Below are 18,197 nucleotides of genomic sequence, written 5' to 3' on the forward strand. Positions count from 1 at the left end.
GGAAAATTTTCAAATCCTCCAGCAGGTATCTTAACGCCTTACAATGTGGGCTTTTGGATTCTCTTTTGTGAATCACTAATAATATTATACTCTGAAAATATATTGGTAAATATATACACTATCTGTCTATCTGTCTATCTAATCATATTTTTGAGGTGTGAAAGGTGCTTTCACATATGTGCAAGTCACCCCCACTCGGGAACCTGGTTCATGCCAGATGACAGTACAGAACTGTGGAAACTTCAGCTGCTGTTTTCTATTGGATGGATAAACATCAGATGCTGTGAAAACACACCTGTTGTGTGCTGAATTGTGATGGTTCATAAAGATACCAGATTTATTTTGTCCCCGGTTAGGCCTATTCAACAAAGAACTTTATGCCCAAGCCCTGTTCAGCAAAACACTTAAACACATACTTAAGTCTCATTGATTTCAATGGGACATAAGCATATGCTTAAAGTTATGCACATAGTTGAGTGTTTTACTGAATTGGGGCCTTAAATACTTTGATATTTTTTCCTTACGGTTATATTTTGATCCATTATTGTCTGGCTTTGATAGAGTTTTCACTCTACAGTTATCACTTTTTGCCATTCCTAAAATAATGTCTGAATACTACAATCCTTTTTATAAATGGAAAAGTATATCTAGGCTAGAGAGAAATTCCTTCGGAAGTACTGGGCTAAGGATTAAGAAATTATTTTATATATTTTTCATGAAAAAATATAATGGTTTTAAAACCATTTATATATTTCCAGTGTGTGTTTGCCTCTTCAGACAATGGATGTGTATTTATAGTGTAAACCTTCTCACTGAAGCAAACACAATGTGCTGTACCACTAACATGTTCGATATATAGCGCCTCATGTCCACTTACATTAGAATGCACAGATTTTAATGCTGTTCAGAGATGATAGTACATCTATGGGGAAACATTGGCATCCAGAAGGCACATCTTGTGGGCAAGAAATATTAACAAGGTTTAGTAAAAAGAAAAGCAGACCACTTCCAATCGCTAGTTATTTCTTCCTGTGTCTGTAATTTGATGATTTTTTTTCAGAGAGAGAGGGATTGGCAACATTATGCACTAAAATATCTTCTGCTTTGGGTATAGTGAAGTTGCTGGAGATGAATTTTTATTGCTGCTCTGTATATTTCTGTGTGGTTGCAGGACACACATGTTACCCAGTATCACAGTTTGCAACATCTTTGTAGGTGCAGGAAGTGTATGTAGAAGGTTGATGGGAGTTGTTTTAACATTTTAAAAAAAAATGACTGGAATCTTTCTGTCCATTTGTCTGTCTGTCTGTTATTTTTAAATAGAGAGAGAGAATCTCAGTTTCTCTGTTTTATTTGAGTTAGGATAATAGCACTTTTCTATACAAATAACTGTGGAAAGAGAATTCCAACGCCTACTTATTCATCAGATTTCCCTGGGGGAAATTTTAGTAAATATATATTTTTGAAAAGTAACAACTTTGTCTTTATTTTCTGTTTTTCTGTAATATCTGTCATAGAAAACTTCTGGACTAGAAAATTTAATTGACCTTGTGAAATATCATATTCTGTTGTTTGTATTAATATTCTTACTAGAAACATTATTAAAGTCCTGAATAAAAAGTATTATATTTATCTCAACAATAATCAGAGGGTTTCAATGAAATAGTTTCTAATGGTAATAATATAAATTAAAACAATTCAAATAAACTACCATATTACTTAATGTGCATTGTGTGTGTATGTGTGTGTTTGTTTAGAAATTATTTATAATAACTGCATGCGTGTGTGTGTGTGTGTGTAGATATATACATATATATAAAAATTTGGATTGTTTTCAGGATCTGATTTTAAATTTTGAAAGAAAGGAAAATCATCGTTAAGGCAGAAAGTTCTCTGTCCACTTTCTAGCTAGGTATTTCAGTATATCTTGGCATGTAAAAGAACTCACCCTTGTAGTAGTCTCAGTAAAAACTAAGAGTAAGAAAGAAGGTGACAGATGGAATTTCATTTTAACACTCAGGTTCTTTGTTTTAGTGGGTTAGCACCAGACATTTCACGTAACTTAAACATTTTTGGTATAGTTTAACTCCCTTTCTGGTGGAGATAAAAGAAACTTCCCCACCAATCAACAGTGTATGAGAATCGACACGAAAGATCATCATAAATTAAACAGAAAAAAATATATATAATTTGGATCAGTTATCACTTACATATAGAAACTGATTTGAAGCAGGTATTTACAGTAATTACTAAAAATGTAATTTTTTTTACCACTTTTGAAAAATAATAATGACCTACTGGACCAGTCATGCAGATTGTTGACCTGTAGCACCGATCTGCAACTTGAAGAAGTTAGTCATGTTTATTAAAACATTGGATTAAATTATCAGCTAGTGTAAATTGGCATAGCTCAGTTGAAGTTACTGGAGCTACATTAATTTATACCAATTGAAAATATGTCCCATTAAGTTTCAGCTCCTCCATAGTAACTGACTGTCAGTCATTAATAGCTCATATTTTTATATGTAAGGAAAAAATGCCAGAAGGGCCTAGTCTATGTTATGTACTGTGAGCCTGGAAATTTTAATTTAGAAAAACACTGTCAGAAAAAAAGGTCCCAGATTCCATAATTGTCTATATTTGCCCTCCTATAAAATGCTTTCTTTTGCAGTTATAAATACCTGAAAACAGGAATGTATTATGCGAGTGCTGACAGACTCTTAACTACAGCTGTGCTAGTGGATTCCGCTACAACACACACACACACAATTTAAAATTATAAAAGTAACAGCATTACAAGGCTATAATACATTGTGGGCCCTTCGTGACCTTCTTGTGGTAACACTGTAAGAGCTGAGATTTCTACAGAATAAATGAATAGTAGTTTTTTCTTTCTTTTTCTTTGTTGGAGAACATCATCCTTTCTGGTTCCCTCTGAGCCTTTTCTTCAGCTTCTTCTGTTTTGCCCGGTCTCCTCCTCCTCCCTGATACCGTTACATACTTTTTAAATAAAAGGCTTGTGGCTCAGCTACCCTTTTAATAAGACTTTACCTGAAACTGTGTCATTTTTAACTTGTAACCGTTTTTAGTAAAACAAAAGTATCTCCAGAGATAAGAATGAGACAGGCAGTTATAGACTGGGTAGAGGGTTGAGGAGGACATGATAAGGAACAGCACTACAGTGGTAGGGGGATGGAAGTGGATGAGTCACATATCCCCTTGTCTTGAAATATGGGGCTATAGTTGTGCAGGGAGTGTATTAGGACTCTACTGTAAACTTAGAAGTGTCACATAGTGATTGTAGATACTATTGTTCTGTAAAAACAAACATTTTAAATAGTCTTCCTGTTAAAATGGGAGGATTAAATTTTGCTTTTTTAAAGGGGAAAAATTCTGGAAATGAAAGAATTAGCAACTGCTTGTGAAAAATGGCACAAATTGTATTAATACCTAACAACTAAAACTTCCTAGGGTGATAAGTGTATTTTATTTTATTTGTTTCTTTTTTTTCATATCACATTGGAGCAGAAGTGCCTTTTTCTGGCTTTCTTTCAACCTTTCTTCCTGCAAGGGAATTGCACACATTTTAGAATGGCTCTGTGCGCAATTCACCCAACGTAAAAATATTTTTTTTCCATGTCAGAAAGCTGTTCTCAACCCATGTTTATTTTCTACTTTGACTTGCACATAAACTCACCTACATTCCACAACCAAGGTGATTTTTCTGGCCAAGTGCTTCTTTTATAAATGTGGAGGCAAAACTGTACATGTATGTTTTCTACTATACAATGAAAATGTACATTTATCTCCTAGGTCGGGTCCGGCAAACTTTTTGGCCTGAGGGCCACATCGGGTTTCCAAAATTGTATGGCGGGCCAGGTAGGGGAGGCTGTGTCTCTCCAAACAGCCAGACATGGCCCAGCCCCCACCTCATATCCGACCCCCTGCTTCTTACCCCCTGATGGACTCCCAAGACTCCTGCCCCATCCAACCCTTTCTGTCTCCTGACGGCCCCCCTGGGACTCCTACCCCATCCACCACCCGCTGTTCCCTGACCGCCCCTGGAACCTCCACCCCTGACTGCCCGCTGCCATCCCATCCAACCCCCCTCTACTTCCTGACTGCCCCCCCCGGGGCCCCTGCCCCATCCAACCCCTGTGTCCCCCCCCCGACCCCTATCCACACCCCGACCCCTGATCACCACCACCAACTCCCCTGCCTCTATCCAACCCCTTCTGCCCCCTCACCGCGCTGCCTGGAGCACCGGTGGCTGGCGGCACTACAGCCATGTCACCCAGAGCACCAGGTCAGGCCGCGGCTCTGCAACTGCACTGCCTGGCTGCCCAGAGTCGCCCAGAGGGGGGACAGCGGGGGAGGGGCCGGGGGCTAGCCTCCCGGGCCAGGAGCTTAGGGGCCAGGCAGGAGGGTCCTGCAGGCTGGATGTGGCCCGCAGGCCATACTTTGCCCACCTCTGACTTAGGTGCATGTAAGCCACTTTTGTGAATTGGGCCCTTGGAGTAAATGTATTTTGATATAGTGGCATCTGCTCATGAATATCACCTTTGCTAGCTTAAAAAATAGTTTGATACAGATGAACATGTAATTTGTAGAGTTTCACCAGATGGCAATACAATAGCAAAGTTTGATATTTACTGTAAGCCAATAATCAATGTAGTCTTACATTTTATGTTTAGCGCTTCTAAATATTCAGCTCACTCATTTTATTTTATTTTTAGCTACCAATGGCTCTTGCCAGAATAGTAATGTGGCACCCATGCCATGTTATAGTGTAGGGGGATACAAAGTATCTCCTGTTCATACAGAACAATAATAATTGTTATCCTATGTTGTCCTCTTTAAGTCAGTTTACCATTTAAATGTTATACTAAAAAATGCTCTATGCCAGTGCAAGCCAAGAGCTGTGAGATTACGCCACTCTCTAATGAACCCAATGCAACAAGCCACCAGGAACCTCCTCAATAATTGACCTGACACTTTTGCCAAGTATGGCTCCATTAGAGTCAGTTGTCTGCAACTGATTTTGCCAAGGAGATTGCCCTTGAGGGTGCAGCTGAGGTCAATTTGCTACAGGGCTTCAGCAAATGGGATCAGTCCAGTCAGTGATTCTAAGAGCCTAGGTTCATGGAACAGATGTCAACCTCACACATCTGCTTTGTACACACATAATGTATCTCACTGCCTGACTACTGCTCTATTTAATTACTCTTGTATTGAGGAGAGGAATCAGCTTAATGCTTTTTAAACATAACAATGGTGACTATTGTGGTACTGTCTGTCGCATGTTACTCTACTAGCATAAAAATTAATACTACCTATTAAGAGTTAAGGTTGACATTAAGTTAAGGGTGTACAGGTTGAGTGTGTAAGTGGTGGGGATGTGTTGTTTGTACCTTTAAAATTTGGCCTCATGGTTAACGTGTTTAGTCTAAGAGATGGCAGTGATATAAAATGTGCGCATTCCATAACGGTGTCTTGTTTTTCTATATTTTAAGCATATGTTCCTGAGGAGGAGTTGAAGGCAGCGGAAATAGATGAAGACAGAGTGGAGGATGACGGGCTATCTCTGGACATCCAGGAGAGTGAGTATTTGTGCAATGAAGAAACAGAGCTCAAAGAGGCTCAAAGCTACCAGAACTCCCCAGTCAGCTCTGCAACTAATCAAGATGCAGGCTATGGTTCGCCGTTTAGTGAAAACAGTGATCGACTGGCCCATTTCAAAAGCACTTCCTCTCAAGAAGAGAGAGAGGATCATCAGTGCACAGACAATGCTTCCTATCCACAGGACAGCTTGGCACAAATAAAAGCTGTGTATGCAAATTTACTCTCAGAGTCTTGCTGGTCCAGTTTAGCTTTGGACTTAAAGAAATCCAGTCCAACGACCAGCACCAATGAAATCAGCCAGAATGAAAACACCACCAATTGCAATGTTAGCACCAACTCCCACAGTACCAGTACCAACACGAGTACCAGTACTAGTACGAGTAACTGTAATACTAGTCACAGTAACAGTGGTGGCTCCGGTTATGACTGGCACCAAGCTGCATTAGCGAAAACTTTGCAGCAGACTTCTTCATATGGACTTCTCCCGGAGCCTAGTCTGTTCAGCACAGTTCAGCTTTACCGGCAAAACAATAAACTCTATGGGTCTGTGTTCACCGGTGCTAGTAAATTTCGATGCAAAGACTGCAGTGCAGCCTATGACACACTGGTGGAGCTAACAGTGCATATGAATGAAACTGGACATTACCGTGATGACAACAGAGATAAAGAATCTGAAAAGACCAAACGGTGGTCAAAGCCTAGAAAACGTTCACTTATGGAAATGGAAGGCAAAGAGGATGCTCAAAAAGTGCTGAAATGCATGTACTGTGGGCATTCATTTGAATCTTTGCAAGACCTGAGTGTCCATATGATAAAAACAAAGCATTACCAGAAAGTGCCTCTGAAGGAACCAGTACCAGCCATCACTAAATTGGTCCCTTCTACCAAAAAGCGAGCACTTCAGGACTTAGCTTCACCTTGTTCACCTGAGCCACCAGGGATCACTGGAGAGGGTGCATTGAGTGAGTCTGCAAAGGATCAGAAAACTGCCAATCCCTATGTGACTCCAAACAATCGCTATGGCTATCAAAATGGTGCTAGCTACACTTGGCAGTTTGAGGCCCGTAAAGCCCAGATATTGAAATGCATGGAATGTGGCAGTTCTCATGACACGTTGCAGCAACTTACTGCTCATATGATGGTCACTGGTCATTTTTTGAAGGTGACCAACTCCGCCTCGAAAAAAGGAAAACAACTAGTGTTGGACCCTGTGGTGGAGGAAAAGATACAGTCCATACCTTTGCCACCCACCACCCATACGAGACTACCAGCCTCCAACATTAAAAAGCATCCTGATTCTCCAGCTGGGTCTACAAACTCTGAGGAGAAGAAGGACCCAGAAAAGGAAAAGGTGGTTGTCACTGAAACAGACAAAAAGATAAAAGAGGAGAGTGAGGACTCTACGGAAAAATTTGAGCCAACAACTTTATATCAGTACCTCAGAGAGGAGGATCTGGATGACAGTCCTAAAGGTGGAATAGACATCTTGAAATCCCTTGAGAACACAGTGACAACAGCTATCAGCAAGGCTCAGAATGGAGCACCTTCCTGGGGAGGATACCCCAGCATTCATGCAGCTTACCAGCTACCGGGAACAGTAAAGTCCCTACAACCCACAGTGCAGAGTGTTCAAATGCAGCCATCCTATGCCAGTAGTGTAAAATCACTGTCATCGGAACACAGTGCACTTGTCCATTCCCCAGGTAGTCTCACACCCCCACCTCACAAGAGTAATGTGTCTGCGATGGAGGAGCTGGTGGAGAAGGTTACAGGTAAAATCAATGTAAAGAGGGAAGAAAAACCTGCAGAGAAAGAGAAGAGTTCTCCGGTTAAACCAACATCACCTGCTGCTAAAGAAAACAAAGACTTTCCAAAATCAGAGGAAATAAACAACAAACAGCAGCAGAAAAAGAGTGCCAATGCAGAAGTTCAGAAGGTCAAAAAGGACAGTCCAGCTGAAGCTCATACTCCAAATGGTACAGAGCCACTCAAAGCAAAAGTCGCAAATGGCTGTAATAATTTAGGAATCATCACAGATCATTCGCCTGAGCCATCTTTCATTAACCCATTGAGTGCTTTACAGTCCATTATGAATACCCACCTAGGCAAAGTTTCTAAGCCAGTAAGCCCCTCCTTGGACCCTTTGGCCATGTTGTACAAAATTAGCAACAGTATGTTGGACAAACCTATTTACCCGACCACTCCGGTCAAGCAGGCTGATGCCATCGACCGGTACTACTATGAAAACAGTGATCAGCCCATTGATTTAACCAAGTCCAAAAGCAAACCTCTTGTTTCCAGTGTGGCTGACTCTGTCTCTTCTCCTCTAAGGGAGAGCGCCCTAATGGATATTTCTGATATGGTGAAAAATCTCACCGGGCGTTTGACACCCAAGTCTTCGACTCCGTCTACTGTGTCAGAGAAGTCGGATGCTGATGGAAGCAGTTTTGAGGAAGCTCTGGATGAGCTGTCACCAGTACACAAGAGGAAAGGCAGGCAGTCCAACTGGAACCCTCAGCATCTTCTGATCCTTCAAGCACAGTTTGCTTCCAGCTTGAGGGAGACACCAGAAGGCAAATATATTATGTCAGACCTCGGTCCACAGGAGCGGGTACACATCTCTAAGTTTACTGGTCTTTCCATGACCACAATTAGCCACTGGCTGGCCAATGTGAAGTATCAGTTAAGGAGGACAGGTGGAACTAAGTTTTTAAAGAACCTAGACACAGGACATCCTGTTTTCTTTTGCAATGATTGTGCCTCTCAATTCAGGACTGCTTCTACGTACATAAGTCACTTAGAGACACATTTAGGGTTTAGTTTGAAGGATCTGTCAAAGTTGCCACTAAATCAGATTCAAGAACAGCAGAATGTTTCAAAAGTCCTCACGAACAAGACTTTGGGTTCACTTGGAATTTCTGAGGAGGACTTGGGATCCACATTCCAGTGTAAGCTCTGTAACCGAACTTTTGCAAGTAAGCACGCAGTCAAACTGCACCTTAGTAAAACACACGGCAAGTCCCCAGAGGACCATCTGATCTATGTAACTGAGTTAGAAAAACAATAGCGTCCAGATAAGCAGCTAGGTATGCAAGTGACCATGGGAACATTGCACTAAACTTCTTCATAGTACTGCACTAGGCCTGACCTGAGCCTCTGAAATCAGTCTTACTTTTGTTGCTGAACTGCCTATCTGGACCTTGGTTTTTCTTACACTTATTTTGTAGTTATATTTATATGCTCTTTGTCTGATCTGTGCATGGTGGTTTTTTTTGCTTTTGTTTTGGTTTTTTTGTGAGTAAAAGTCTGACCTTTATTTTCAACATCTGTCCTTGATGTTAAGCTATCTTTTATAGAATATAGTGGGAGACACTATTGAGAAACATTAATTTAGCAGTAAAGAAAGACACAAAGAACAATGATAAAAAGACATCCTAAAATTGCAAAGTTGCCATGACAATAAAGGTCACAGAACCCAGTAGTGTCAAGTTTTAACCCTCGAAGAACTGTAATAGCATTTCTGTGCCTTTCCAAATAATTAAATAAATAAAGAGGCTTAAAGGGATTTCATTCAAATCAAAGCTATGTCAAAAACAAAATGTACTAAAGATTTTTTTTTTTAAACTGAATGAGCATTTTTTAACGCAGAACTGGTTTGTGGAGAAAAGATGCATGCAGTTCTTGGACGAAGGAAAGCTATCTAGTACTCACGGGGTTAGGAAGCCACAACTGTAAGAGTTTAATAATAATAATAAAAATAATAAAAATAAAAATAATATAAAATAGCAAACCAAGTTGCCACTATGCCCAAACCCTCTGGATGCTGAAAATTGCCACTTTTTTTGGCAAAAAAAGTATGCAAGCTGTTGTTTAAAAAAAAAGTGTAAAAATGCTTTTTTTCCCTGTAAAATACTGCAGTTTATAGTTATTTACAAATGTTAAGCTTTGGTACAAGCTCACCTTTCTATAGTGTGCTGCATTGGTAAATGAAAACAAAAAACAAAACATAAAAAGGGGCAAATGTTGGATTCCATTCCTTGTAAATTGCCAGCATCAGCTTAAAAAAATACATGTTACATATCGTACCATTTTAAACTGTTTAACTTTCTTTGTACCTTCTGGCTGTATGCTTTCTCTTTTAACTTTTTATATTGTCATTTTATATTCGACTTCTGTGTATATAATGTAAAACCACACTTTTTGAATAAAATTTAGTTCCTGCAGCTTGATTTAAATAGAGAAATTTTACTGGCACCTGCATCTTTCCAGATGCATGTACTTAAAGGAACTATCTGACAAAAATAAATAAATAAAAATAAAGCAAGCAATGCACTATGAATTATACATTTTGATGTTTTATCATTAATATTGTACAGTACATTTTGGTTCACACAATTAAATCCACTGTTTTCTCAAGTGTAAAATAAACCCACATGCAGTTCTTGATTTACATACATTGTCATGTCATCATTATTTTGCCTTTGAGGTGTTGTTCAAGCAATAAGAGGTATCACTTATGCAATCAACCAACAAACATATATTTGAAATAATCTCTTCACGATCTGTATGCTGACATATTTTGTTCTAAGCCATAAGTATTAATAACCTCTTAAAGTATACTTGCAGTAAGTTACCCTCCTACAGGTACAAAATCATTGTGATTTTATTAATTAGTAATGGGCATTCTATTGATCACTGAAGTGTAAGACGGGCTGAGAATCTTTTGCCATGTTAATCTTGTGCTGTGTAAACGTACTTGGAACCATTTTTGCTGTGTATTCAGAGCCCGCTGATGAGCCCCTTCCTCAGGCAAAATTCCTTTTGACTTCATCAGGAGTTTTGGCTGAGTAAGATGCTGTGGCTTAGGCTCCCATTGTCCTTTGGATACTGTGGTACTTGCCTTTCCTGCAGCAATGAAGACCTCTGAGGCTTTGACACCAGTTCTTACTTACAGTACAAGAAGACAGACCTGTGTTTCTCTGTACTTTTTAAATATTACATTTTGAGGTAAGCTGAGCACAGTCGTATGAGGTGTTTCTCTTAATCTTTATTTCTGTTCTGTTGAATGCAGATGTCATTTAGAATGTAAAAGAGAGCTGTCAGGGCCTTCAGTGCTCTATCTCATGAGTTCTATGACACTTACAGTAAGTGAAAGCCTGGGATCCACTATCCATACACATTTTGGAGGGGCTATTAAATGTGAGGCCCTTTGGGGATTTGCTTTCACATAGTATTATTGACACTGTTGTTATAGGTGTATTTCTATCCCCTCTTCTTAATTCTTCACAAATTATTTTTTTTAAAATTGAGACTTCTGTTTTCAGCTTAATTCTGTTTCTTATCTTTACATTATTTACAGTCCCCATAACAGCCAAGCATTGTTCTGTATCCTGTAATGATTTCAGAAGAGCCTAGCAGGTCCAGGTCAGCTATATTTACATAGTATTTCTACTAGTGCAGGAGAATGCCATAGGGGTCTGTTAAATTTTCTTTACTTTCTTCACTGATAAATACCTATGTCCTTTAGGGGATCCAGCCATTTAGGCATTTCAGTTCAATTACTGGATGATTATGTACTTTGGGCCCAAGGGGTGGTGAGGAAAAATAACAATTAGGCCTTTTCATAATAACCCTTTGAAGTTTTGTTTACTTTACCACAGGCCTGCAAACATATGATTATAGGATATACTGTATTGCAGTACAATAGTAGAGATAGTGAGTAGATAGTGAAAAGGGAGAAATAATACATCTAAAGTGGGTTCAAATCTAATGTAAATCCATTAAAACTCATTTTGAAACACTGCATGCAAATTAACTTCTCTGCACTCCCTTGAGAGGTGTTTAGGGCATGGCCAAGGCTGTTTCAATTCTGATAGTTATAGGATTTTTAATATAGAGACTGAGATTGAATGGATTAAATAGATTATAAACTAGCTAACTGATAGATCTAAAAGATGGGGAAACATCATCGAGCGGGTGTGTTTCTACTGGGGTTCCACATGAATCTGTTCTTGAGCCTAGGCTATATAACAGTTTTGTCAATGATCTGGAAGAAAACAAAATCGTTACCGATAAAGTTACCAGATGATGCAAAAGATGAGGGAGTGGTAACTAATGAAGAGGACAAGTCACAAGTACAGAATGATCTGGATCACTTGGTAAACTAGGCACAAGCAAACAATATGTGTTCTAAAATGGCTGTATGTAAATGTATATACTAGGAGCAAAGAATGTAGGCCATACTTACGTGCTGGAGGACTCTATCCTGGGAAGCAGTGACTGTGAAAAGGATTTGGAGATCCTGGTGCAAAACAGCTGAACATAATCTCCAAGTGCAACACTGAGGCCAAAAAGACTAATGTGATCCTTGGTTGCATAAACAGGAATCTCAAGGAGGAGTACAGAGGTTGTTTTACCTCTTTATTTGGCACTGGTGATAGACTCAAGGAGCTCAATCTATTTAGTTTAACAAAAGAGAAGGTTAAGGTGGATTTTGATTGCAGTCTATAAGTACCTATGTGAGGGACAAATAATGGGCTCTTCAAACTATCAGAGAAAGGTATAACACAATCCACTGGCTGGAAGTTGAAGCTAGACAAATTCAGACTGGAAATAAGGCATAAAGTTTTACAGGTGAGAGTAATTAATCACTGGAAAAATTAACCAAGAGTTGTAGTGGATTCTCCAATGCTGACAATATTTAAATCAAGATTGGATGTTTTTCTAAAATATATGCTCTTTTAAATTATTTTGGGGGAAGTTCTATGGCCTGTGTTATACAGGAGGCCGGGCTAGATGATCACAGTGGTCCCTTCTGGCCTTGGAATCTATGAATCGATGACTCATCATTCAAGCCTGGCCCTGAACAAAGTCTGTTTAGAATAAATGAGCAGCTGTCCCCTGTGACTGCGTTGATGTAACATTTTGTACCATAGAAATGGTGTGTGTGATGTTTGAATTCTCAGATTTTTTGACTCATCTAACAAAAGGACACAGAAAAAAAAGCAATATGATCTTTAATCTTTTCAATGGTGGCCCTTGATTGAGTATTGTATTTCCAAATGAATTCTTTTTTTATTGAGTAAAAGTAATATGCAATTAGTTTTTTTTTCTTTTAAATTTTTGATGCTAGAAGCATGCAGATCAATTCTCTTTTCATTTCATAAAGCGAAGGTAAGTTTGTACTATTCTTAATAACAGCAGCTACTGTGTATGGAAGTGACCTGCACAACCTTTCAGAACCACTCATGAAGAAAGGAAGCTGTAAGGGCCTCAGGGACTGTGTACATACTGTAAGCTTCTATTTTTATTCTGTTAAACATTCAAAATCTATTGTGTCTATTTCTTTTCCAAGACCTGTGCAGCCACATTTTGTCAACAATACATTTTTAGTGTTTACATTTCTCCAGTTATCTGTTCTCACAAGTGAAGGTCTTGGTTTGTCTATTTTGCAAGTTGGGTTTTGTATCCTATGTACTTCCTTTTATTATTATTTTCAGGTTGATGCAAACCACTGCGTTGCAAGTTTCAAGAGGTAACTATGCTGCTAAAGTCAATCCTGAAGGGATGGGAATGGTTTTTGTTTTTGTTTTTGTTTTAAATAAAATACCAGTTGGTTATATATTCACTTATGTAGTCTACAACATGATTTTGTTATAGTTTCTCTAGGTAACTATGTTGGTGGATAAGAGCCCAGACATAATCAGTCCTTGCAGTTGAAAACACTAAGAATACAAATATATTCAAGTACAGTGGAACAAAAATGCAGGAATTAAACTTAAATTAAAATGATTAATCTACAAAGTATCAGATTTTGCCTACAGCCAAGCCATTTTGAAATATGAGCTTGTCAAATCTCTTAAGCTAAACAAGGTTGGCCCTGGTTAGCGTTATGGATGGGAGACCTCCAAGGAAAGCCCAGATTTTGTGGGAGGTGGTTTTAAAAACTCAGTAGGTGGCACTCTTCTCTCTGACTCAGTACTGAATAGTGAACTACTCTCCCAGCATGGTGTTAGGAGGCTGTGGGAGTTGCCATCTGTTCGCTGAAAATAAAACAGAATTTCTTTTTAACCACTTACACGAATAGAATGTTAGCCCCAATTTCTTGACCAGATTCTAATCTGAGTAACTCTCTTCTCTCAAAAAGAAAAGGAGGACTTGTGGCACTTTAGAGACTAACAAATTTATTTGAGCATAAGCTTTCATGAGCTACATCGGACGCATTCCGATGAAGTGAGCTGTAGCTCACGAAAGCTTACGCTCAGATAAATTTGTTAGTCTCTAAGGTGCCACAAGTCCTCCTTTTCTTTTTGCGGATTCAGACTAACACAGCTGCTACTCTGAAACCCCTCTCTTCTCTCAATGTAGGCTTTGTCTACACTGTCCCAGGGGCTGAGAATAGCAGTGTGCACCAAAATGCTGTGCTGTAACTCCCCCATGTGGGCTCTGCAATTCAAGCCTAAATGTCTACTCTGTTACTTTTAGCCTTGCGGCACAAATCATGCAAGCCCGAGTCAGTTGACCCAGGCTGTTAGACTTGGGGTGGGTCATTTTTTGCTGCCAGGTGGGAGGGTCCCAGAGCTAAGGCTGCAGCCTTTTAGGTGGAGCCTTGTGAACCCAAGTCAGTTGGCATGGGCCAGCCGTGGGTTTTTAATTGCAGAGTAGACATAGTCCTAGAGGCCACATGCAGCAACGAGGATTAAAATAATGGGGGACAAAAAGGGGGTCTTGATGTTTAACTATGACTAACAGGAGTCTCTCACATATGTGTAATCATATTTTCATAGTCATCATTATCTCTTCTGAAGTTGGCTTTACAATGGTAACAGTGTCCATTAGCTATGTATCAGTGTTCACAATGCTAACCTGTTGGTTCAAAGATACTCAAAATTGGTTTGAGACTGGGACTTTTCACTAAGCTACTGTCAAAAACAGAGCCAAATGGCGATATGAGGTCCCTTCAACTGGACCAAGATACATTCTTCACAAAATGATGCTAACCCTAGAGCATCTGTATCATCTAAATGAGTTTGTGAAGTCTGAAATCCTTCATTCATATGGCATTTGTTACATTGCTCTTCACAGTGGTATTTCATCTTATATAAACCATAAGGGAATGTGATCATTGCAAGTGACTCCTTGTATCAGTTAATGCCCCAGTCTGATTTGTTTACTGTGGCCTGTAATTGATTATTACCTAGGTTTTAAAAAGTACAGCATGGAAGGGAAACTAATGCATTAGAAACACATTGGATGAAATTCTGGCTGCATTGAAGTCAATGGCAAAACTCCCACTGACTTCAGTGGGGACAGTATTTCATCCGCTATAATTAAAATAAAAATACCCCCATTCATTTCACCCCATTCTCCATTGGAATAAGGTCATGTATTGAAGCACTGCACTTTAATCAACAAACAAGTAGATATTAACTAAGTTTATCATAGTATAACAACTCTTCGTGTCTTCTCAAAATATGTTGATCTCTTTTAAACGTGTGTGTGTGTGTGTATGCATATATATAAATAATATTATACGGTTCTTGACACTGAATAATTTTAAAGCAACATTACCTTTGTTCTCTGACCCACAGCAGAACAGAGCTCACCCTCTCATACAGCAGGGCTTATGTTCTTGTCTAATTAAAAACAGATAATTCTAGGTGACACTGGAATTTATAATAAATAATTAGCCAAAAGTTTTAGGACACCACAGAAAACCTGTAGGGTCTAAGTTATAATTATCTGATTTAAAATGTAATAATCTCTGTTTTGACCTTTATTATACAAAAATCTCTTTCTAAGTAGGAACACAGGAGCTTAAGCAATAATTATGCCTCTGTTTTGCTGCTTTAGCAAACTAATGTATGGCCCTAAAGGCTTACCTAGATTGCACTTTTAATACACTTATTATTGTTTGAACACTGTCAGTATTGTCTTCCCTATAAGATACACAGAAGACTTTTTTTTATTGTTGTTGTTGTTATTATAATATCATGTACTTAAATTGCAGTAGCACCCAAAATGTGCTAAGTACTTCCCAAACACCGAGGAATCCATGCTCCCTGCCCTCTGAAGATTACAATTTGAAACCCTAGTTCTGCACTGGGATCGGCAGCATCTGTGCAGCCACCTGTATGAGTTTGACTGGATAGTAGAATAAGGGCTAAAGTAGCTAGAGCGATGATGGCTCTCTTTGATTTCGAGCTCAGTTGCCCCTCTACCCAGCCATAGATTAATTCTTTTTTTTAAATTACCCTGCTCTCTTTTAATTTTTTTAAAATTTCTTTTGTGTTTTAAAACATATTTTTAGTTGAAACTTTTATTAGTCATTTCCCAACTTCACTTTTATTACGTTAGCTCAGCCAAGCTTTTGACAAACTTATTAGTGTTGAGATTTTTGCATGGATCTCCACCAAAATTACTTATCCTTTAAACCAAAAGCCATCTAGGCTAATGGACACAAAGCAATATTAATATATTGACTTCTACCATGTTTAATTATTTTACTGTTGGAGTAAGATACAGTCCCTGCCCAGAAGACTTGACAGTCTAAAACTCTTGATTTGTCATTGAATGCCTTAGCCCCTAGACCAGATTCTTCATCGTACTATTCTGCCCCAAGAGTATGATCATTTAAAGAGGATAAACAGCCCAGTCTACATATACAGAGCACCAATATCCTGGGATTGGAAGATCCAATGTCAAATTGGGAGCAGATTTTTAAAAAATGTATTCACTGGTGGACTTGTGGGTGTTACGTCAGTTTGTATTAATCTTCCTGAGCAATTCAATTTCATTCTATCTTATTATGCGTCATCATGTCCAGCATCCCTTTACCTTTTTAGAGACACTCCAGATTCCAGAGTGCTGAGATCAAATGTTGGTCCTGCTTAATTTATTTGGAATCAGGGGTTTTTGCATTTCTGAATGGCATGAAAAAATCTTGGAATTGGACACAGTCTTTCTCAGATGTACATGTACAGATTGGGTCACATACCATTTTCCATCATTCCTTTCTGCAATTAGTGGAGACCAGTGATGTAAAATTCTGAAGAGGAAGCTGAATATATAAATCCATTAGGAAAAGGTGGGTTTTCTGATTCCCATACAAAATAATAAACATATTCACGCATACAGAGATAATGGGATTTACTCTGAACATTTCTGGTGTCAATTCTGTCATTATTCTTCTGTTAAAACTAATGTGAACATTTAAACTTAGTTTGTCACTGCAACATTCCAAAGTGTAATATCTTATTTGTTGTCATGGAAGCATTGTTACAAGCTCAGTGTCATAAAAACAAGATAAAAGGCACCAAACCCACCCACCAATCAACCACAAGAACTGGCACAGCGGTTCAAGTCACCATCATTCTGCACCTTCTGAGGAGGAAAACAAAACTTTTTAAGGGGAGCTAAGGTTTATACTTTCAGATGACCACTTCAACAGCACGAGCTTTATACTCAACCAATAAATTGACTTTCCTCTTAAGTGCTGACATAAGAATGGCCATACTGGTCAGATCAATGGTCCATCTAGCCCATTATCCTGTCTTCTGACAATGGCAGGTGCTAGATGCTTCAGGGGGAGTGGACAAATCTATCCCCTATCATCCAGTCCCAGCTTTTAGCAGTCAGACTTTTAGGGACACCCACAACATGGGGTTACATTCCTGACTGTCTTGGCTAGTAGCCATTGGTGGACCTATCTTCCATGTACTTATCCTTTTTTGAACCTAGTTATACTTTTGGCCTTCACAGCATATCCTGGCAATGAGTTCCACAGGTTGGTTGTGTGTTGTTTGAAGAAGTACTTCTATATGTTTGTTTTAAACCTGCTGCCTATTAATTTCATCAGGTGACTCCTGGTTCTTGTATTACGTGAAGGAATACATAACATTTCCTTATTCACTTTTTCCACCCCATACACTATTTTATAGACCTCTATCATATCCTTCCTTAGTCCTCTCTTTCCAAAATGAACAGTCCCAGTCTTTAAATCTCTTCTCATATGGAATCTGTTCCATACTTCCAATCATTTTTGTTACCCTCTCAATACTTTTTTCCAATTCTAATATATCTCTTTTGAGCTGAGGAGACCAGTACTGCATGCAGTATTCAATGTGTGGGAGTACTGTGGATTTATATAGTGGCATGATATGGTCTGTCTTATTATCTGTCCCTTTCCTAATGGTTCCTTACATTCTGTTAGCATTTTTGACTGGGATTATGTTTTCCAGTATGCATTACTTTGCGTTCATCAACACTGAACTTCATCTGCCATTTTGTTTTCCAGTCACACAGTTTTGTGAGACCCCTTTATAACTCTTCACAGTCTGATTTGGATTTAACTATCTTGAGTAATTTAGTATTGTCTGCAAACTTTACCACGTCACTTGTTAACCCTTTTTCCAGATAATTTATGAATATGTTGAACAGCACTAGTCCCAGTACGGATTCTTGGGGGATGCTGCTATTTTCCTCTCTCCACTATGATAACCAAAACATTTCTTCCTACCCTTTGTTTCCTATCTTTTAACCACTTACTGATCCAGGAGAGGACCTTCCATCTTATC

General features: G+C 38.9%; 1 protein-coding gene across 1 annotated transcript in view; it reads left to right on the forward strand.

The window, feature by feature from the left end:
- The window catches only part of TSHZ1 (teashirt zinc finger homeobox 1), a 56,212-nt gene extending 46,152 nt beyond the window's left edge, over window positions 1-10,060 (forward strand). The window contains exon 2 of the mRNA XM_073331778.2: window positions 5,514-10,060. Within this exon, the coding sequence (XP_073187879.1) occupies window positions 5,514-8,689 (3,176 nt within the window). The 3' untranslated portion in view covers window positions 8,690-10,060. The remainder of the gene's footprint in view (window positions 1-5,513) is intronic.
- The last annotated feature ends 8,137 nt before the right edge of the window (window positions 10,061-18,197 follow it).

This window comes from Lepidochelys kempii, chromosome 2 (assembly GCF_965140285.1).
Source record: "Lepidochelys kempii isolate rLepKem1 chromosome 2, rLepKem1.hap1, whole genome shotgun sequence".
NCBI classification, from domain to species: domain Eukaryota; kingdom Metazoa; phylum Chordata; order Testudines; family Cheloniidae; genus Lepidochelys; species Lepidochelys kempii.